The sequence below is a fragment of the Typopeltis vanoorti genome, chromosome 4 (assembly GCF_054136105.1).
Source record: "Typopeltis vanoorti isolate ZY-2024b chromosome 4, IOZ_Tvanoo_1.0, whole genome shotgun sequence".
Classification (NCBI taxonomy): domain Eukaryota; kingdom Metazoa; phylum Arthropoda; class Arachnida; order Uropygi; family Thelyphonidae; genus Typopeltis; species Typopeltis vanoorti.
The window spans coordinates 50,730,537-50,754,594 of record NC_143552.1 but is presented as its reverse complement, the minus strand read 5'-3'; the positions used below and the strand labels follow the sequence as shown (position 1 = coordinate 50,754,594).

Here is a 24,058-nt window from a genome sequence, read left to right as displayed (position 1 = left end):
TGTAGACTTGAAATCATCCTTGTTTCTTTTAGCATTCATTGTAGGGGTAAATAACAAGAGAAATAAATATCCACATGTACTTCAGACAAGGCCGGATAGTTACTGGTAAGTTGTGAGAAGGTGCCGTCGGATAAAAATGAAGCACTAGAAGAGAGCGATACCTGGAGAGTGGCGACTCGAACTGGTTGCATATGTAGTGGGCTACATCTTGCGGCCGCGATAATTCGAATTTGGAGCGCAATAATTCGAATTTTGGTATCAAATTATAAACCACGATAATCGAGGTATTCCTGTATATCATATATTCAGATACTAAAGCGATTAAATATATTATTCTTAAAACATATCTCATATTGTTACATTTAATGTTCAGCCTTGACTCTTATTTTCCACTTTTCTAAAATCCTAAATATTTTAAAATTAATTTATTGTTGTCCCACCTAAACTTTTTTCCAGTACACCTTTTTGTTAATGATAATAGTATGTGATTGAAAATTAACTTTATATTTTTTATATATATATATATATATATATATATATATATATATATTTCATTTCATTTTTAGCAATGGAAATCACTGATATCATTAGTGGAAAACTGGAAAGTGATGAAGAAAAACAACATTTTATACCTTTTGTTCAGTAGGTAGATTAATTAAGTTCTGCTTGGTTGTTTTGAGATATATATTAACTATGAGAAGCTTTATTTACATACATAATTGATGGAACAAATTGAGATGTAATTTATATAGTATAAAATTTTTACATGTTCAAACTTATAAAAAGTCATCACCATTGTTGTATTTGGAATTACAGCTGATACAACTAAGGTTATAATGGGTCAGTAAATTATTTTTAATTGCAGCAGTTTCTCTTTCCTCCTGGGAACCTAAGTTCCTAGGAGGAAAGAGAAACTGCTGTCCCAATATTGACCCAGCTAACACAATTTCATTTAAAAAGTCCTTATGAAGATTCTTTACATCCTAGACAGGATTCAAACTGAGGACTGTCCATACAAAAATGTTCACAAGGTAATAAATCTGGCAAAACTTTTAAATTTCTTTTTTTATAATTATTATTCAATTAGTGTGTGATGATGCAATGTCCATGAGCCCAAGCAGGTATGGTAGTACAGTAAACCCTCGATTTTACAGACTTCGGATTTAGCGGACAAAATTTCCGGTCCATATGTCACGTGAAAATTAACATCCTGTTAATTTAAAATGCTTTTAACCAAGATTTGCTTATAATTAAATTAGCAGGTTATTTTTGCTATTAATTTCCTGTTATTTTTAACAAATTTTGGCGAATGGGTCATCGTATGTTGGAAAAGCACTGTAGTAATTTAGCCGACATAAATGAGTCACCGCTCATAAAACATGTTCAGTGAATGATTAGCATGTGATCACACCAATCACGCTGTAATTGGTTCTTTTGTCGTGTGGCGTGACTTTCTGCGGCAGTTTTAGCACGTACCAGCCGATGTTCCGACATGCGCTAAGCCACGCCCAGTAGTGTGCATTTGTTTGCTTGTGGTCAGTGGTTTATGTACATACGCATTTTATAGACCTTTTCAATATAGGTTTAAAATTAGATATGCATGAATGGTAAAACATATCTTTGTAACCTTAACCTTAAAATATGGACAAACAGAAAAGAGTTGATTTAACGTTAAATCAAAAATTAGAAGTCATACAAAAGTTGGATACTTAATTTTAATTACATAAAAGTTTCTACATAAGTAAAAACATGTAAATTAGCTAATTTGTAAATTTTTTAACATTCGCATTCAGAAAATCTACTTTATTATATAACGGGACCTTTTGGATTTAACAGACACCCCCTCGCCGCTCCCGAATTAGTTTGTTATATTGAGATTTTACTGTATTGTATTAAACCAGTATATTGCTTTTGGATGTAATGTAATTTGTTTGTAAATTGCACATATTCTCTGATCAGTTGTCTGTTTTGGAGTATACAAAACCCAAGTTTCTCAGAGGAAAATTATTTCCACTTCTATATGAGACCAGCTAAATCATTTACTTGAAAATTCCTTATAAAAATTATTCACAAGGTTTGGACATAGGGCTTGTTAGCCAACATCATTGACAATGCTACACTTGCTTCCAAAAGACCATAAACTTATAATACATACATAGAAATCAAAAATATTCTTCAATATATATATATAGTATATATATATATATATATTATTCTTTTTTGTTCCTGTTTGGAAAAAAAAAAAAAAAAAGTAAGGAAACAAACAACTAAGCATCTGCAATAGTAAAGCCATTGGTTGAAACCTCAGCAAAAAAAAAAAAAAAAACTGCACTCATGGAGAATATAGAAAAAATGCATTTTAACTAGTTTTTGTTTAAAAGCCAAACAAAAGTCATATGAAGATCTATAGAATAAGATAAATATCATGAAGTAGGCAGAATATATTCCAGATTACTAAGAAATAGAGGAAAGAGTACTACAAAAGGGAATCGAAGATCATAAAAGTGATGTATGAACTGCAGGTAAGGATATTCTGGATATGTAGAGTAATTACTTTGAAAAAATGTTAAATGGGATAGCAACTTGACAGATTACAAGTGACATTAATAAAATATATCCAGGAGAAATGTAATCATGAAATGAAATGTAAACGCACACAACTCTACTTTAGTTAGAAAATGCTATCAAGAATCTGAAATGTTAAAAGGTAGCTGGAGAATGATTTAACCTGAAATGCTGAAATATAGTTATATAAATATTTTGCATTGTCCTACTGTTCATAATTCATAGGTTCAATCCCAAATGTTTGGAGAGTAAAGTTCTCATTATATTATTTTTAAAAAAAATGGTAAATAGATCAGAATGTGAGAACTAACGAATTTTGTTACTGAGTGTTTCCAAAAATGATACATTCAAGCATATTTAAGAAAGGCTAGGAAAATTGGTGAAAAAGTTTGCTATGTCATGTTTGCCATGCTTTGTTACAACTGTTAGCTGAGAATTCATAGGAATGTAATAAGAATATCTATTTACAATTTATTGATTGTGCCAAAGCATTTGGTAAAGTACCTTAGCAAAATGTTTAAATCTGTGTTGTATAAATATCCTACAGACTGATATAACTTAAGTTTGTGCAGTCCTATAGACTGAGTTCTATGACTCAGTACTACTCGTGGAAAGGCTTAGACGTTGGTTATGCATTTTTAACTAAGTAATTTAAGGAAATTACAATGTACATCAAAATAAATTTTAATATACATCAATATTTCGGCAACGTCACGTTGCCATTTTTCAAGAAACTTAAGAACAAGACACGTGCACGCAGGCACAGCAAACAGTAAATGAGGAAGAAGCAGGAAGCTATTATTTCTCCTAAAGTCCTGATGGTCTCTCCCCCCCCCTAGCGGCAATGTTGGTATTCCTTGGGCGATTGGGCTGAAGGTCTTATGATGTAGGTTTCCCAAATTTGTGGAAGTCTCATGCTGCCAAATTTGTTGAGGTTCGGATTGTTTCTTAGGGCTGAAGCTGATTCCACGAAAAGCCTTTCATACTTGTATTTACTACGGATGTACTATCGTGGCTTTCTCTCCACCATATTCTATGGCAGGTATCCAGCGCAATGGTCAGCAAGACCATAGTGGCTGTACTGGTGAAACCGGATGTAGTCCTTGTGTTCTGAAATTCTGATATTGGCTGTCCTGTCTGTTTGGCCAAAGTAGGACAGAGGGACCTGGTATACACCAGGTAGGTCTGGGGGGGGGGGGGGGGAGTTTGGTCTTTAGTAGAGCAGATAAGGGATGCCAATTTTTTATATGGTCTGTAACAAGAAGTTAAGTCATGTTTTTTTAGGATATTTGTCATTTTTTCCGAGGTGCCTTCGGATATAGGGTTTGGTGATGGATTTAGAGCAATCCTTGTTGTGGGGGGGGGGGGGGGGGGTTACTGGTTTCAATATTTTTTCATCAATTAATGTAAAACCTGAAGCACTCGACGCCCTCGCACGTGGCCACAACTTCACCATTGCGCCCAGAAGAATACCTGCGGAAGATATTATGATAAGAATTGAACTCGGGATACTACACCTTCCAAACCACATCGCCCAATGATATTAGACTGGATGTAGCTTGTGTTCTGACCAAAGCTAAACCACCTAAAACCAACATGCCCAAGTAAGGAAAATTAAATCTCTACTGGAATTAAAGAAAAACAAGAAAATAATAATCGCCAAAGCTGATAAAGGGAACGCCACAGTATTGCTTAACCAAAAGGATTACACAGGTAAGCTGAAGGCTTTATTGTTAGATCGGGGCTACTTACCTCCCTATCGAGTACAATCCCACCAACTCACAAATTAGAAAACTCCACAGGCTCCTTAAGAAGGTCACTTCTTGGCCTGTGGAAATCACTAACAAATTAAAACCATTTAACTCCATACCCCCCCCCCCCCCCCCCGTATTTATGGACTCCCAAAAATATATAAGAAAAATGTATCATTACATCCCATAGTGGATGGCATTGATTCCCCCACATACAAACTAGCTAAACATTTGGCCAAAGCTCTCTCACACTATACTGGCAACACACCTTCACACATAAAAAAACTCAGCCCACTTCAAAGCCTGCATAGAAAAGCTTACACTCAAACACACTGACATAATGGTTTTGATGTCTCCTCCTTATTCACAAATGTCCCACTCAAAGAATCCTTAGAGCTAATCCAAGCTAAATTTCCTCCCGATATCACAGCCCTTTTTCAGTTCACAATGAACTGAGGCTATTTTGTTTGGCAAGGAAAATTCTACAAACAAATAGAGGGGACAGCCACATGGATTCTCCACTCTCCCCACCCTTGGCCAACTTTTATATGGAGACTTTTGAAGAGAAAGCCTTAAACTCTGCCCCACAAAAACCAACCATTTGGCTTCGCTATGTTGATGATGTGTTTGCTATTTGGCCACATGGCTCCGATGCACTCTTCTTTTCCTAACACATATAAACAACCAACACCCCAGAATCAAATTCACCCTGGAAGAAGAAAAAAAACTACTGCCTTCCTTTCTTAGACACACTAGTCACCTGCCAGCCTGATGGAACTTTGGTTTTCTCAGTCTATAGAAAACCCACCCATACAGGCAGATACATTCACCAACAATCCCACCACCCCTCCTCGCAACAATATAGAGTCATTAAGAAACTACACAACAGGGCTAAGCTTATCTGTTCAAATGACAATGCCCTAACCACAGAACTAAACCACATTCTCAACACTTTCTCAGCCAATGGCTAACCCCACCAAAAAAATCCCAAAAAATATTGAAACCAGTAAACCACAACCTCCCACCCCTCACAACAAGGATTACTCTAAATCCATCACCATACCCTATATCCAAGGCACCTCAGAAAAAATTACAAAAATCCTAAAAAAACATGACTTAACTTCTTGTTACAGACAATATAAAAAATTGGCATCCCTTATCTGCTCTACTAAAGACCAACCTTCCCCCCTAGACCTACCTGGTGTATACCAGGTCCCTTGCAGCTGTAAGCTGTCCTACTTTGGCCAAACAGGCAGGACAGCAAATATCAGAATTTCAGAACACAAAGATTACATCCGTTTTCACCAATACAGCCACTCTGGTCTTGCTGACCATGCGCTGGATACCTGCCATAGAATACGGTGGAAGAAAGCCAAGAAAATACACCGTAGCAAATACAGATATGAAAGGCTTTTCATGGAATCAGCTTCAGCCCTAAGAAACGATCGAAACCTCAACAAATTTGGGAAACCTACATCAGAAGACCTTCAGCCCAATCGCCCAAGAATACCAACATTGCCCACTAGAGGGCACAATCAGGACTTTAGGAGAAATAATAGCTTCCTACTTCTTTCTCACTTACTGTTTTGTTGTGCCTGCATGCACGTGTCTTGTACTTAATCTCTTGAAAATGGCAACGTGACGTTGCCGAAATATTGATGAATAATAGAAACAATCCAAACCTCAACAAATTTGGCTGCAGACTTCCTCAAATTTGGGAAACCTACATCAGAAGACCTTCAGCCCAATTGCCCAAGAATACCAACATTGCCCGCTAGGGGGCACCATCAGGACTTTAGGAGAAATAATAGCTTCCTGCTTCTTCCTCATTTACTGTTTGTTGTGCCTGCGTGCACGTGTCTTGTTCTTAAGTTTCTTTAAAATGGCAACGTGACATTGCCGAAATATTGAAGTATATTAGAATTTATTTTAATGTATATCCTAGTGACGTTGTAATTTCCTTAAATTACTTAGTTAAAAAAGACTCAGTACTAGGATCATTACTATTCTACTATTAGCGATATTGAAAATGAAATGTATGGAAATATTCAGTTACTTACAGATGATGAAAAGTTGGAGAAGGTTATTGTGAATTGTATTCATGTGGTTTTTGCAGAAGGATTTCAGTAGGAAAGGAAAGTTGATAAATCTGGAGATGCCAGTTTAATACAGCTGAGTGGTAGATTTTAAACTGTAAAACATGCATGCTATGTATTCTTGGTGGGACTAATGCTGAAGGAAGCAGAGAAGGTATTGGATCCTTGGGTGATAGAGAGTATCAAATTGAGTTCTCTGATCTTATCACCAGATCCATCACTTTTGAACCCTGATTCCACCCCTTTCCTCCCCTCCATCACATGCTTTTGCAGGCATTTATCTCAAAGCAGCTGTTTAAATTTGATTTCCTTTTCTCTCTATGACTCTTTCTCCTTCTAGTGTTTGTTTCTATAGTTGAAGCTCCCCTCCATATTAATTACTTAGCATGCACTCACAGTGCTGATTTGCCAGAGCATACTATCTACATTGTGCTATGTAGCCCCCCCCCCCCCCAGAAGCAACCAACTATACATTTCATGGTTTTGGCCTCTATCTCACACCAGGTAGCCTCAAATGCACTGTCTTCTGCATCTCTATCCTTCAACTGCTGAACTTGACTCTTTTTGACTTCAATTCTTCTTCCTCTCCTATTATTAATAGCCCCCCCCCCCCCCAGTGTTGTTCCTTCTTTCTGTCTTTACATAACATAAGTTTCTATCATGTAAGTTTCACATATGCTTCTGGTATCTGCAGTGCTGCAATTAGGCATCTTTCTGTCTGATAAGAATGCTAGCAATTTATCCCCTTCCAATTTCTGCTCCTGATTATTATTGTCATCATCCCAATACCTCCTCCATGGATTCAAGACTCATCATGGGGGGGGGGGGGGGTTCTTTTGTTACACACGCAGCTCATTATACCATGCTTTAAATACATTCAAATTCTCTCAGGCAAGGCATTCCAGTCATTCACAACTCTGCATGCAAAATACCTGCTTCTCACTCCCTTGCTCACACCTTATAATACAGCTTCCATGGATGACTCCCATCTCTCACCATTTTTTGAAAAACCTCTTCAATGTTAATCTTATAACAACCTCTTACCAACTTGTACATCTCTGTCATATGTGTCATATCACTTCTCCTATCCTCTTGTTTTTTGTAAATTGCATTTTCTCTACCTTGCTTCATACTCAACATTCCAGAGACCAGAAACTATCTTAGTCAATTGCCTCTGGACCTTTCCCAATATCTTGTCATCTTTTGAAAACCAGGTGACCAAATTTGTGTTCATATGTAATCTAATCAAAGCTTTATATAATGGAACAAGAATCTCCTCACTTCTACAAGTCCTCTGCATCATCCCCATAATTCGTGTTGTCCTCACAATTATGTCCTCTAAATTTCAAGTCTTTATCCACCATTACCCCAAGATCTCTTATTTCCTCCATCTTCTCCAGTATATTCCCACTAAGCATAAACTTTACATCCCATCTTTGTTTGCTTAATTTGAAAATCTTACACTTTGCAACATTGACTAGGCAACCCCCACTGTAAGAAATTGTGTGCCTGATGGGTCCCAAAAATGCTGATTGACGTGCATAAACAGCAATGAGTGGAATCAGCTGAAAAATTTTTCAAGCATTGCGAAAATGATGTAGATGAACTATTTTCTTCTATTGTGACTGGTGATGAAATGTGGATTTTGTGCACGAACGTCAAGTCACAATAAAAATCAATGCAGTGGTGCCATTTATCATCTCTGAAAACAAAAAAAAAATTCAAACAGGCACCATCAGACAAAGAAATGATGAACATTGTCTTCTGGGACTAAAAAGGGATCTTGCTTATTGATTTTCTTCAGCAAGGAATCACAATTTTTGTGTTCGCTCTTTTCCACTAGGTTGTCTGTGACTGCACCACTCTGCTCTTCGTCGTAAGCATTGTTGTGCCCTGCTTTGGACAAACAGTGCCTTTGCCTATAGCCTTTCTGTCGCTCATTGCATTGGTCCTGTGGACCCTGCATAGTTGTTGGTGGGTTTCTGCAGCACTGTTGTTTTCCAACAAAAACTGTATCACACCATGAACCATGCAGCTGCCGGAGTTTTATATCGCAGTGCTCATTGTGAATTATTGTGGAAGACAAGCAGGCAGTAGTGAGGGTGGGGTGGTCAGCAGCTGACTGCCATGCATCCGTATCTATATGTTGACTAGACCTTACCTACTGGACGGTTAGTAGCCAATTTCTAATCCAGTGCCATAATATATTTAAATTTTTAAAAAGTGTTGTATTCAAGAATCTGTCAGCAGAGCTAATCTAAGTTGGTATGACCACTTAAATAGAATGGGTGAAGAAATGTCAGCAGAAAAAAACTTTGAACATCTTTCTCTAAATCCAGAGTAATTTAATAATAAGGTGAGACACCTTTTGGCAACTCGTATAGGTAAATATGACTTCTCCATTACTTCAACCGTAGTATCACCACCTCTGGGTCTGGCTCCCACTGACGAGACCTCAATAATAAGGTTGAAACCGATCTGGGTAGTGGCCCTTCCCTTAATGCATAGCATTATTCATGTTTGCAAGATGTGCTTTGCATGATGGGAGATACTAAGACAAGGAGTGATGAGAGCTTGGTCAACCTTTACCACAAGTTGCCTCAGTCCTGAAGATACTTCAGGTGCAAACTTTTTTTTGCTTACACTTGGATAAAGGATTAAACTAAATTTATCAAGATGGCAGGCAACAGACCCAGAGGAAGACCAAGGTCTAGGTGGATTGATTTGGTCAGAAGTGCCTTAGTAGTACAAAATGTTAGATGTGGCAATATTGGAGTGCTCAGAAGTAATGTAATAGAATGACTTGGAGGAAAATTGTTGGTATGCGATTAATAATAATGTAAACTTAATCATGTAGTACTGTCATGGTAACCTGAACACCCCCTTGGGGGAATATATCAGGAAATTGTTGATGATGAAGTTTCATGTTTACAGGGAATATTGGAAGATAGTTTTATGTAAAATCTGATGCAAATGAATATTAAGAAAGTGGTATTAAACCCTGTATTCAAATAAGAATTGTTAATCACAGTTCTTTACTTTATATAGATATTATCATCCTCTTTAATCTGCATATTTTTAAGAGAAATTAAATACTTTTGTGACATTGTACATCTTATTTTACCATTAATGAAATACCAAATTCAGCAAAATGCCAAATGTCATTAGATTCTTGATAGAATTTAATGAAATTTGGTATTTAATAGTTTTACTAATAAAAATAGTCCAGTTGCTTTGCTTAATGAACACTGCCCAGTTACAGAGAAAAAAAGAAAGAAATTACTGTTGTTATGATTTTAAATAATTTTTACAGTAAAACTGGAAATGTAATGAAAAAAAAAAAAACATTATTGGCTAATCTTGAATCTAGGACAACTTCCACAATGAAAATTCATTCAGTGCAGCATACAATACACCCATGATCACTTGTGCATGGCTGAAATGCTATTTTAATTTATTAAAATAGCATTTCACCTATGATTAGCCTCCTGATTAGCCTTACACCTTGAGCGCAAGAGTTTTGGACCTGGTCATAAGATCAGAAGAGTATCTGTAACTAAGTTACAGATACTCTTTTCCTTTTAATTGCATTGCCTCTGATTGGTTAAAGCAACTTTGTGGTCTTGAGTTGGGAGATTGTAATATATGAGGAATATTCTGTCAAGACGTTGGAACTACAAGGCAGTGATTATGACAAGCTTAGGAGGAAACCCAAAGCTGTGTCATGGCATAAAAGTCTGCAAGGGAAGGATGTTAGTAGCATATGAGAGAGAGTTAAGGAAGATCTAAAGGAAGCAATATTAAATTGTATACCTAAGGAGGTTAATCAGGTAGGTGTTAGATGGATGAGTAATATCATTAAACATGAGCTGCAGAAAAAAAAAATTTGGAGGGTATATAAGGAAAAAGGTGAACCAGGAAACTCATGAACAGTACATGGATCAGTCAAGAAAGGTGATTAGTATGGTAAGAAAGGCAAAATCAGGTTATAATAAGAAACTACTTGAGCAGGCCAAAGGAAATCACAAAGAGTTCTTTTACTATCTGGCATGTAAGAGGAAAATGACTATGGAAGAATAACCTTAATGAGTGTTGATGGTCTGAGTGGAGAGAAGCAGGTAAAATAGTTGAGTTATTGAGTGACCACTTTGCAAGAGTATATCATACAAGTGTGGTTAATGACTGTGAGATATGTGACAGACACTTATGTGGAACAGAGGTGGATGAATTGGAAGTTGCTATTCCTCTTTATAAGGTCTTGATATGTCTACATCTGGATTACTGTACTCATGTCTGGTCTCCTGGATTTCTTGGGGCTGAGGAAGTGGTGGAGAGGATTCAGAGGTGATCAACCAAAATGGTGAGTGGTCTACAGAAGTTGGTTGATATGCAAAAAAGAGGGTATATGATAGAAACATTTAAGTTAATTAAAGGGTTTTATAAAATTGTTGCAGGCGAAATGCTTCAACATTGGCTTGGGGGGGAGGGGTTGAGTAAAAGTGTGGTTAATATGAGATTTTGTTGCTTGGAGAGTGGTGAATGAATGGAATGTGTTGCCAGAGTCATTTATTAGTGCTTTGTTCTGTTAATGGTTCAAGAAGAGGTATGACAGATTGTGTAGATAGTTTGGGTCTCTTGTGATGAGTCTTCAGACTCCATGGAAGTGTCCGTACAATAATAATAATTAATCTTCTTCACACATCTCTTCTTTCTCCTCACCATCCTGTCCATTCAGGGTACTGATTTACTATAAATTGAACAACCTGTCATGTATGAGTTACTTTAAAAAAAAGATAAAGGATATATTCATTTGTACATTCTAACTCTCAGATTTTATTATGTTCCATCTGGCTAGCACAAAGTTATTACAATATATAATTTCAACATTTTGGAACTTCCTTCCTTTGCAAGTGACCTAAAATCATCAGTTTCCTAATATGTACATTAACGAGTACAGGATACTATATCAGTACTACATGATTAAGTTTTTTACTAATCTCCTGTTGAGAGTTTTCTTCCAGATTAGTCTATCACTTGTCAGTTCTAAATGCATCAGTCCTTTTAGATTTTTGTCTTTCTCTGGGTCTTTTCATACCATCTTGTTATCAAACACCTATTTTGCTTATCTCTCCTCTCCAGTTCTGTTTACGTGACCATATCACCTTAGATTTGCTCCGTTTGTGCATTCGTGAATACAAATAATCTCAAGTTACTTCCTAATATCTTCATTTTTAATGTGATTCTGCCATTGATGCCAATTCACTCCCATAATTTTTCCTCAAAATTCTCATACGTGTGGTCTCTAGTCTTTGATCAGCTGATTTATTTCTGACCTGACTCTCAGATTCACAAGTTAAAATTTGTTTGAACACATTCTTATGTATTGTTAGTTTAGTGTTTTGACTAATTTCTCTCTCTTATTCCACATGAATTTATTTAACAGGCTCTCCACCAAATCAGCTTTGCTTATTCTGTTGTCTCACTAAAAAGTGTCTAAATATCTGAAATGCTTACTCATTCTAATGGTTTTCCATTGATGTTTTCCAAATGTTTGCTTATTTTCATAGTTTTTGGTGTTTTTGTTCCTGATTTTCATGTCAAATTTGTTACAGCACTTTTTCAGTTTAGTTAAGAAATCCTGAACACTCATACCAGATTTGTTTAGGTGTATATCATCTTCATAATGCAAAGAATTCTCTACAGCTTTTCTCTTAACTATACAAATAAATAACGGAAAAACTCAAAGCTTTTCTCTTAGCACCTTGTCATATGCTTTTTTACAGATTTAAAAACATATGTAAAGATCCTTGTTATATGCCAATTGTTTCTCAACTATTTGTCTTAAAGTGAAAGCCGTCCTGACAACTTCTATTATCTAGTTTCTTCTCTAATTTTTCTTACCCTCTTCTAAAGTATGCTTGTATAAATCCAAACTGGAACATTTAGTATGTAAATTCTTTGGTAATTCTCATATTCAGTTTTACTTTACTTTTTATGGATGTGAACTATGACAGCTCTATTCCAGTCATCTGGAATTCAAGTTTCTGATGAAGTCTGAAATATTCATCAACTAGATGTTGATGAATGCAAAATTGAAATATACCAATGTGCTATGCATTTCCCTTGTTCAGTGCATTTGTCACTTTGTTATAATAAGTAAGTAGATTGCTAAAACATGATCTTCCTTTAGTAAATCCGTATTGTTCATCAAAGAGAATCTTGCAGTTATCAAGTCGGTTTTGAATCTTAGTTCTGATTAACATCTCTAACTCTTCAACCACAACCCCAAGCACACAGATTGGATTGTAACTCAAGTCTTTAGTCATATCACCTCCTTTATGAAGGGAAGAATATTATTTGTATTATTCACTCATTTCCTTGTGTTTTCCTGTGAATTGAAGAAACCATATGGCATTTCTCTAAAAGAACAATCTAAGACTAATGTGCAACATGTCCTGCCATAAGTAGTGAGAAAAAGCATTTCATTGTCAGTGAAATCAGCAAGTTAATCATTTAATAGCATGTACACACACACACACACACACACACACACACACACACACACACACACACACACACACACACACACACACACACACACACACACACACACACAAGGGGGGGGGTGTCTGGAAAGTTCTGATAAACACCTAGAACAAAAATGATATTAAAGCAAATGGTATAACCACAAGAAAGAACATATGAGGATATAAGAACATAAGTTTCCTTCATCTAGTATATTCTTTCTTGTGGTTATATCAATTGCTTTAATATCATTTTGTTCTAGGTGTGTTAGGTGTGTATCAGAACTTTCCAGACCCTCCTTGTGTATACGTGGGTGTGGATGTTTAATTATTGATTCTGTTTTCTCTAATAATGCATTCCTGTATGTGTCTATTGTAAAAACATGACAAGCAATCTCTAATCTAAATATATCATTCTCTAATCTCTTTCTTCCCCCCCCCCTCCTTCCCTCTCTTTAAGTATCAAAATATTAGTCATTAGGCCGTCTACATTAGGATGCCCACTATGAGTTATCTCATAGCATATTTTTTGTGCTGAATGTGTGCTTCCAATACAGATATTCAAATAGGGATGGGGAATTTACACATTTTACTCTTTGACTGTCAGTGGCAGTCAACATGTTAAGATTCTAGTAACTGACATTATTACTTCATAACACTTCCAAAGTTAAAGGACTCATCACAGAAGAGCATTCTCCACCACAACCCATTGTGTGCACTACTTAATCCTCCATCTAACACTGCACCCCCTCTACTGTCCACTAAAGCTATTTTTATCTGTTAATTTTTATGATCTCTGGCTGATTTGCCTGTATGCTGAATTAAAAACTGAGTTTTTTGCAAGAGAAAACCCTGATGATTCTCTCTCTGTGTGTGTGTGATTGGCTAACTTGGTTTCATTTGAAAAAGCCTATGTAAAGATCTGTCATCATGATAAGAATCAACTAAGATATTTCTGAAGGGCACAATGTCGTTTTGTTCATCTTGCTGCCTGCTATATTCCATCTCTTTGTCTATGTATATAGTTGAATACCTTTATGATTGTTAAAACTATTGCACCTAACCCAGAGGATTAAAATTTATTCATTTTTCATTGTTATTATTCTATTTAATTATTCTTTCTATAATTCTCTGATCATTTCCATACTTATTGTTTTAAAAAATTTATTTTATTCACTGTACTACTTGAAAGTATTTGATGTCGTTTTTTGCTACTGCAGATTTTGATTTCATACAGTGACTTTTGCTTTACTGCTATTTTAAAAATAAAGATATGATAATTAAAAATTTTACTATTGTTTTCAGTATTCTATCAAGTACAGTGATAATAAATATAGGTGCATAATATTTATTTTATTTATTTATTTTAGATGTGGAGAACATGATTTTTTAGACAATGTCATACGTAAAGTCTTGATGGCTAAAGAGGTAAATCAAAAAGAACATAAAGGTCAAGGTCTCTGGGTGTGCTTGAAATTGTTACATGGTGATTTGAAGCAGGTAAGAGAAGAAAATCCTCACCTAGTATCTGCTTCCACTGCTATTGCTCGTAAGATGGGTTTTCCAGAAATTATTTTGCCTGGTAAGAAATTAGTAGTTGCATGTCATTTTTTTAATAAAAAAAAGCAAGCATAAAAGCTGTCATATATTATTAATACAAACAACAAACCAGATGTACAAAAGATGTGCTGAAAAGTTGTGATAAGGAATTGAGGTAGAATCATGTTACTTACACATTATTCTACATACCACAAAGTGATATACACTTGTTACGACACTGTTGCATCATTTGCAATCCTCTGACTAAAACGTCTTTCTCTTTTTGCACAAACCACTCCTAAACTGCAGATATGACTTCATCATCTGTGGTAAATTTTGTTCCTTTCAAGTGTTTCTTTAAATTTTGGAATAGGAAATGGTCAGGTGGAGTCAGGTCTGGTGAATAGGTTGGTTGAGGCAGACATTGAAAGCCCAAGTTGTGTATTGTCTGTTGGGTTTCATGAGTAGTGTGAGCAGGTGCGTTCTCCTGCAAAAGCAACACATTTCTGTTCAATTTCCTGCTGAGTTTTTACTTCAGTACCTTCTTCAGAGCTGTTGAATAAACTGCTGCTGTAACAGTTATACCTGTTTTTTTTAAGTACTTGGTAAGGATTACACCATCCATATCCCAAAAGAGAATGGCAAGAATCTTCTCTTCTGATTTTTGGGTTTGGAATTTCTTTGACCATGGAGAACCTCTTTGTCTCCACACCATTGACTGTTATTTGGTCTCTGGGTCATAATGATGAAACAATGTTTCATCAACAGTCAAAATACAAACCAAAAAATTTGTACCTGGTTTCTCACAATGACCCAAAATCCCTTGAGATGACAGCACATGTTTTCTCTCTTTTGTTCAGCATTCAAACATTAGGGATCCACTTTGCTGAGAGCTTCTGCATATCCAGATGTTGGTGGATATCCCCCAGAGTCTTTGCACTGTTTGGGCTGGTATTCATTTATCATCAAAGATCATGGCATGCACTGCATCGATGTTTTCAGGTGTGATCACTGTGGAAGGTCTTCCTGACCTAGAGGACATCTGTTGTCTTAGGATGACCAGTTTTAAACTTGGCCACCCATATGGCAATGGTTGGGGCACAGTCCACGAAAGTCTCACACAAAGTTTGGTGAATCTCAATTTTGGAACTTTCTTGCAACATGAAAACTTGATGACAGCTCACATCTCTATGCCTTCGAATTTCTTCAAAACCTCTGACTCTGACATGTCTTCTTATCAGAAATCTTATCAGATGAAACATGGTGGTTAAATGTTTTAAGATACATTCTTTCTTGTGGTTATATCAGCTGCTTTAATATCATTTTTGTTCTAAGTATCTATCAGAACTTTCCAGCTCCTTCCCTCCCTGCATTATATTTTGATACTCAGCGTGTTTTTTTTATAACATATATATATATTTTTTTCAATCATTTCTACACGACAAAAGACACAACCAAATAGCATATTAGTGCTATATGTGGGCTAGAGGTTGAGAAGAAGGAACAACTTATGGATATTTTTTTTGAGGAACTGGAGTTAGTCCTAAGTGAAGAATGCTATTTCAGAGAAAAGGAATGAAAAAAAAAAGAAAAGAAAAAAGAGTTGACTCAAAGGGTTTGTAGATAGACAATAAAAAGAAATGAACCAGCTACCAGTTGCATTTTTGAAGTACTAGAGAAAAGTGGAGGAATTATTGAAAGGTCTTCCTGACCTAGAGGACATCTGTTGTCTTAGGATGCCCAGTTTTAAACTTGGCCACCCATATGGCAATGGTTGGGGCACACTCCCCGAAAGTCTCACACAAAGTTTGGTGAATCTCAGTTGTGGACTTTCTTGCAACACGAAAAACTTGATGACGGCTCATACCGCTATCTATACCTTCGAATTTTTTAAAAATCTCTGACTCTGACATGTATTCTTATATATCGAAAAAGAAAAAGAACAAATTATTTCAATTTGATGAAACATGGTGGTTAAATGTTTAAAGATACGTTCTTTCTTGTGGTTATATCAGCTGCTTTAATATCATTTTTGTTCTAGGTGTATATCAGAACTTTTCAGCTCCTCCCCCTCCCTGCACTGTATTTTGATACTCAGTGCATTTATCATCATCATCATCATCATCATCAAATTCCTGCCATGTACCCTCAAGGGGTGTACAGGATATGACAGTACTATACTACATGAAAAAATTACATCATTACTAACTTCCTATCTACAATTTTCCTCCAAATCAGTCTGTTACTTGTCAAGACTCCAACATTATCAGATCTTATATTTCTATCGTCTAAGGCACTTTGTACCGTATCAATCCACCTATATCTTGGTCTTCCTCTGGGTCGTTTTCCTGCCAACCTGGCAGAGAACACTTGTTTTGCTAATCTTTCCTCTCCCATTCTATTTAAGTGACCATACCATCTGAGATTAGCTCTGCTAACGCATTCCTGGATGCTGACAATGTCAAGTTCTTTCCTAATATCCTCATTTTTAATATGATATTGCCATTGATGCCATCTGTTCACGCCTCTAATCTTTCTCAGGACTCTCATATCTGCGGTCTCTAGTCTTTGGTCAAGTGTTTTACTTCTGACCCAGCTCTCAGATCCATAAGTTAAAATTGGTTTGAACACAGTCTTGTATACAGCTAATTTAGTGTTCCGACTAATTTCTTTCTTATTCCATATGAATTTATTCAATTGACTTCCTACCATACCAGCTTTATTGATTCTGTTGTCTATTTCCATATTTAATTTACCATCTTCACTAAAAATCGTGGCTGAAATGTTTTACTTGTTCCACACGTTCTCCGTTCACAACACAGTTGACATTTTCAATGATTCTGCCTATTTTCATTGTCTTTGTCTTTTTATTGCTGACCTTCATACCATATCTATTACAACAGCTATTCAATTTAGTCAGAGAATCTTGCAGACTTGTAGCGGATTTATTTAGAAGTATAACATCATCCGCATAAAGCAAAGAGCTGACATTAACATCTCCAATTTTGATATCAGGTTTAATACCACATTCCTTCATAATGTGATCCATATAGATAATGAATAACAGAGGGGATAATGTACATCCTTGTCTCACACCAGATTTAACATTAAACCATCTTCCTGTACTTCCTTCAATTCTAACTGCTGACTCACAACTCAAATAAAGACTAAGTATTGCTTGATATAATGCCCCATTGACACCATATAACTGCAGCGTATTGAATAGCTTCTCTCTTTGCACCTTGTCATATGCCTTTTCCAAATCGACAAAACTTAAATACAGATCTTTGTTATATTCCCACGCTTTCTCGACTATTTGTCGTAAAGTGAAGATCTGATCCTGACAGCCTCTATTTGGCCTGAATCCAGCTTGTTCTTCACCAAGCTTTTCTTACACAATTCTTCTCAACCGTTTCTCAAGTATACTTGTATAGATCTTGCCAGGAACACTCAGTAGGGAAATACCTCTGTAATTCTCACATGCAGTTTTATTTCCCTTTTTATATATGGGTACTATGAGAGCTCTACTCCAATCATCGGGAATTCGTCCCTATGTCCAGGCTTTCTGAACTATGCAGTGCAGCCACTGTAAGACTCTTATACCACCATACTTCAGCATTTCTGGTCGAATATCATCTACTCCTGCTGCCTTTCCACATTTCAAGCCTTTGATGGCTTTTTCTACTTCAAGTATGGATATGTATTCCTGACTGCATGCCTGGTCAGTGTTTTTTATCACTGTGCTGTCATCACTGCTTGTTTCATTTAGCAGTTTTTCAAAGTAATTACTCCATACTTCAAGGATATCTTTTTCTCCTGTTTTCATTTCACCTTTATCATCTCTAATTCCTTTTACAGCACTCTTTCCTCCATTCCTAAGCTTCTTCAACAACCTCCAGAATATTTTACCACCTTCTTGATATTTATTTTCTATATTCTTGCCAAAGTCCTCCCATGACTTTTGTTTAGCTAGTTTTACACACTGTTTAGCTTTCTTACATTTGTCTCTGTATTCTGTAAGAGTAAAAGCTGACTTATTTGCCAGGAACTTTTGATATGCTTTCTTCTTTTCCTTCACTGCCTCTTTAACTTCCTGTGTCCACCAGGAAGTTCTGATTTTTTTTATCTTTGCACACAACCTCACCACATGCCTCTCTGGCAGAATCAATCAATGTTTCCTTCAGAGTTTGCCATTGAATCTCCAAGGTTTGATTCCTGTTCTCAAACTCTTTCATTTTTTTTTTCAATAATATTTCTGTATTTTAGTCTACAGTTCACATCTGAGAGCTGCTCAACTTTTATTCGCTTTAAAACTTTCTTACATGTTATTCTTTTCAATATGAAATTCATTTTTATCCTGCTCAAGACTAAATAGTGATCACTTCCAATTTCAAATCCTCTGTACACTCTGGTGTCCTGCACCAGGGAGAAAACATCACTATCAAGAATAACATAGTCAATGAGACTTTTCTTATTCCTAGCCTCTTCTCTCCATGTGAATTTGTGCACATTTTTATGTTGGAACATGGTGTTAGTAATAACCAGTCCATGTCCTGAGCAGAAATCCAACAGATATTTGCCATTATTATTAGCTTTGCTCTTTTCTCCAAATTTTCCCAAAATATTTTTGTATGTCTCACAATCATTTCCTACTCTACTATTTAGATCCCCAACAAGGACCAACTTTTCCTTTTTCATTGTGTGAGTTGCTTTTTCTAAAGCCTCAAAAAATTCCTCCACTTCTACCTTAGTAGAACCTTCTGTGGGACCATAGGCACAAATGAGTCTCATTGTCCAGTTCCCCATTCTCATATTTGCCCACATTACTCTACTTGAGACTGACTGCCATTCAAGAAGATTAGCCTCGTATTTTGTGTTGAATACTATGGCTACTCCTTCTTTTCCTTGATTGTCATTGCCTGAATATAACATTTTGTATTTATTGCTCAGAAAGATCTCACCAGTTTTTGTCTTTTTTGTTTCAGTCACCCCTATTATGTCGATCTGGTACTTATCTAATTCCTCAGCTAGCTCCATTTCTTTGCCATTCAGGCTTCTTACGTTAATAGTACCAATCTTTAACTCTGGTGATGTTGAGTTGGGGTTTGTTTTCAGATTTGTTCCAGTAGCTGACTTTTCGCTGTTCGCCCTGGTTCCCTGGCGAAAACAACGGAGGCCTTGTTTAACCGGGCGACGCCCCAGCCGGCATGAAATTTTGTCATGTTGTACCATCATTTTTTATTTTGGTTTAACCAATAAGAATACAATTTGGTCGGCTAAATCCCAAATTGCCAGCCCATCCTCGTTCGTTCAGTATCAAAGTAGATACCCAACAGGGTGCACCACGAGAAGGTGAGGATTGGACATTAGGTCAGAAGCCCTGGTCGGTTCTCCGCATTCCTTTAAAGGCTATGTGGAGGTCTCCTCTCAGTTATACAGCTTTGACCCTTAAGCACCCAGTGCATTTATATATATATATATATATATATATATATATATATTTATTTATTTTATTTTATTTTATTTTTTTCAAGCATTTCTGCATGACAAAAGATGCACAACCAAATAGCATATTAGTGTTGTTCTTCCCTTCAAAAATACCATGTTGAAGGGATGCAAACTGACAGAGTTCACATCTCTTCAAAATGGAGATTGAACATGTTTGGGTGATAGGTGATGAAACCAGACCATTTTGCTTATTGGAGACCTGAATTTGCATGAAAACTTACTGTGTTTATTCTTTAGAACTGGTTTCCAGATTGTATAAACTTTGACTTACCATATTAATGTGCAATACGTATTTGATTTTTTTTTATTTGTGTTAAAAAATATCAATAATTTATTCTTTTCATGATGAAATCTGTTATGGTGAAATGCATATACATTTTTAGAAATACACCCTGTGTGTTAATTATTTTATTTTATCTGATCCACACAAGAAAGACCAGAAGACCTATATCACATTAGCGCTGTGGTGTGTGGGCAAGAGGAATAGAAGAAAAGAGGAATCTGTTCACAGTTTGTTTGAACGGTTTGGGTTGTAATCCTTTGGGAGAAATTGTTCCAAAGGACAGAAGTAGATGGAATGAAAGAGGAGGCTGTGAAGTTGCTTTGATAAGTTTCAAGATGAACTGTAAAGGGGGTGTTGGTTAGCAGTGACTCTTGTTTTAATGATTTTAGAGGAGAGTGGAGGAATTATAGTGGCCAATTCAGCAGAGAACTGTCCATGAAAATATCTGTAGAATAGCATAAGACAGAAACTGAATGTCTGTAAGAGAAGGATTGAAGTGGGCATGTGAGAGAGGGATCATTAATTAGCCAGATTGCCATCTTCTGGATAGAATTGAGCAATCTTAGAGGGAATTTTGGTGCACCACCCAAACATGGGAGCAGTATTCTATAGTTGGACAGATTTGGGCTTTATATAGTATTAGCAGGCTGTGCAGGTGTGAAGTAGTGTCCTGCATGAAAAAGTACACCTAGTTTTTTTGGCAGCTGCAGAAGCTATAGTTGAAATATGGTTGTGCCAGGAAAGATCAGAAGTGCAGGTCAGTCCAAGAAGAGAAATCTGATCATGTTTGGACATCTCAGTATTACTGAAGATAAGGGGGAGGGATGTAAGCTCTTTCTTGTGAGATTAATCAAAACTGAGTTTTGGTGGCATTGAAGTTTACATGGTTGTCCTTTCCCCCACTGGGATATAGCTTGGAGATCTGAATTCAAGTCACTGGTTGTGGTAGATCTTGAACATTCCAATATTTTAGCACTACAAGGTTTGTTGAATGAAAATGTGGAATGGATTGTACTGTCATCAGCAAAGCTTGTATATAAATGACCTGTGAGAACAGGTCATTTATATACAAGAGGAGAGAGTAGGTTAAAAAACAGGACCTTAGGATACTCATGCATTTGTGGTGAAATCTGAGGAGAGTAAACTGTCCACCATGAAATGTAGTGAGTGACCAATGAGAAAGTTGGCAATCCATTTACAGAGTGAGGAAGGCAGACCATAGCCTGGCAGTTTGTTAAGTAGCCTTTCTGCCAAACACGACCTTTGAAATGTCGAGGGCATCCGCATGAGTTTCTCCAAATTTCTCCATGACCCGAGTCCAGAGATGGGTGGTGAAAGCAAGAAGATCAGCTGTAGATTGCAAGTGGCAGAATCAATGCTGCTAGTCACTGATTAGTTGGTATGTCTCTGGGTGGTTCAAGAGTTGATTGTTAATGACCTTTTCCGTAATTTTAGGGAGAACAGAAGTGAGAGCAGTAGGATGGTAGTTCGTTGGCACATCTGAATGGCAGCCGACATTCTAGAATCTGCTTCACTCAAGAAAACAACAATAATCTTGTCATTCCTAGGTACTTTGGTTTGTAAAGTGGCTAAATGAGCAGAATGGAGTTTAAACTTTTATCTTGGAACATCTGCATAAAGAATTTAGCCAGGAGTTGGAAGGAGATAAAAAAACTAGAGAGAGAAGTGGGTATTCTTATTATTTCCTTGTATAATTTTCCTGGCCAAACAAAATGAATCCTCAGCATTCACTGTTTACAGAAACCCCTCCCCCTCCTACACACAAGCAGATGCATCCTGTATGTATATGTCGCAGGGAAATGATGAAAATAGGGATATGATCAATTCATGGAAGATGTTAAAATAACAACTCTGTGGGATGATTTCCCTGAAGAAAGTAAGTGATTTGATCAAATCCCTTAACTGTTTTAGTGAAAAGATGAAATAATTATTAAATGTAGAATAGTTAATACAACAGTAGTCATTGAAACACAAATTATTTATTCGAAATTAATTAACAAAAGAAATAGGTACTTAAGCTGATATTTTTAAAAACAAAAAGGATATTTTTAGTGAAATTTTAAACATTTTTCGTGAATGTAATTAATAAATAATAATGTTTATTCATTTTTATTAAAACACGTTGTTGATTTGTGGCATCTCGAGTTACAAAGTGCGTTACTTTTTTTACAGTCACATCTTTTTGTTTTACATTGTAATTTGGATTGCTCACAGGAACACTTCTTAAATCCTTGACCTCCAAATACGGATAATTTTCCTGCAATCTCACGCAGACTTAGGTTAATCTGTGGAACTGTTTTGGTAAATGTTGTAGTAGCTATTTGAAGAGCATTTCTAGGTAGCCAATCTTTTATAATTCCAACTGAGGTACCAATTTGGTATAAATTATTTTTTATATCTAATACGATCCCCATGATGTTATTTCCATCTAATGGGCCTCTATCTACCTTAGGTACATAAACCAAAACTGTGGAATTCACTAACACGTCTTTAAATTTCTTCAAAGAAACTTCTTTCATTTTTTCAGCTGATCTTTTCAGGTGTTTTGCAGCATTTTCCCTTTGATCTTTAATGCTCTCTTCTTTTTGGCATAAATAGCATAGAATTTTCGATCCATATCCTTCTTCTCCTACTGTATTCCCACATATTGAGTGCACCGGATTTTTACAAATGTCACATGAATGGGCTCCAGTAGATTCCATTCTACAAACAACACAACATGCTTTACTGTCGCTGACAGCTGCTTCCCCTTCTGATGCAAGTAACACTACAGATGTTTTAACTGTTGAAGCAGGAGTTGAAGTAGAGTTGTTAACTGGTTCGAGTTGTCTTATTGTCGATAAAGAAATTGATTCAATTTCTGGTAGATCCTCTAAATTTATAGCCTTTTTGAGCTGCTGGTAGATCGTGTGACATTGAAGTGTTATTGTTGGTTGATTTAACTATTAATAGATCATTTGAAGTTGAAGCATTGTAATCAATTAATTCAGATGCTGGTGGATCTTTTGAAGTTGAAGCATTGTTGTTGTTCTCTAAGGAAGCTGCTGGTAAGTCTTCTGGTGTTAAAATAATGTCATGGTCCTGCTGATTAAGAAGTAGATCCAAGTCCTCTTCAGTAATAACAAGTTTTTCAAGCAACTCTTTCGAAATATGACTAGATCGGAGTCCTGTTTTTGGTTCTGTTCCAAATAAAGCTTTGTAAGGTGATCATTTAATGGTTCGATGAAAAGAGGAATTCTTTTGGAATTGAACAAAGTAACAACCTATAGCCCAATTTTTTGTGTCATTGTCAATTAGCCAAACACGTAACATAGCTTCAACATCTTGATTTGATCGCTCAACAGATCCTTGACTAGCTGGATGTCTAGGCCTACCATTTACAATTTTGCACGTTGGCCAGAGGCTTGTTAATTCTTGTATGACAGCAGCCGTAAACTCACAGCCATTGTCGCTTTGTAGTATATGAGGACAACCTACTTCCAAAAATATTTTTAATAGCTTCGTTGCTACTTCAGCAGCTTTTTTTGTTTTCTCATTGGTTGAAGAAAGCTGAATTTCGTCGCGTGGTCCTGGTAGTTTAGTAGCAATTTGTAATTTCTATCTGGTGTTGACTGTAAGTCAACTAAATCGACTTGGCCACGATGATTGAAGTCGCCAGATACAATTGGGCAAACAACGATTCCTTTGTTTGGAAATTTTTTTTTAGACTGACATACCGTGCACAGCTTTAAAAACTCCAGTACAACTGAAGTAGGTATTAGGTATTTCGAT

General features: G+C 36.3%; 1 protein-coding gene across 2 annotated transcripts in view; it reads left to right on the top strand.

The window, feature by feature from the left end:
* mbc (dedicator of cytokinesis protein myoblast city) overlaps nucleotides 1-24,058 on the top strand; it is a 643,249-nt gene that overhangs the window by 211,420 nt on the left and 407,771 nt on the right. For both annotated transcript variants that reach the window (XM_090391142.1, XM_090391141.1), the window contains exons 12-13: nucleotides 567-642; nucleotides 14,307-14,518. In XM_090391142.1, coding sequence (XP_090247268.1) covers nucleotides 567-642; nucleotides 14,307-14,518 — 288 coding nt within the window. The remainder of the gene's footprint in view (nucleotides 1-566; nucleotides 643-14,306; nucleotides 14,519-24,058) is intronic.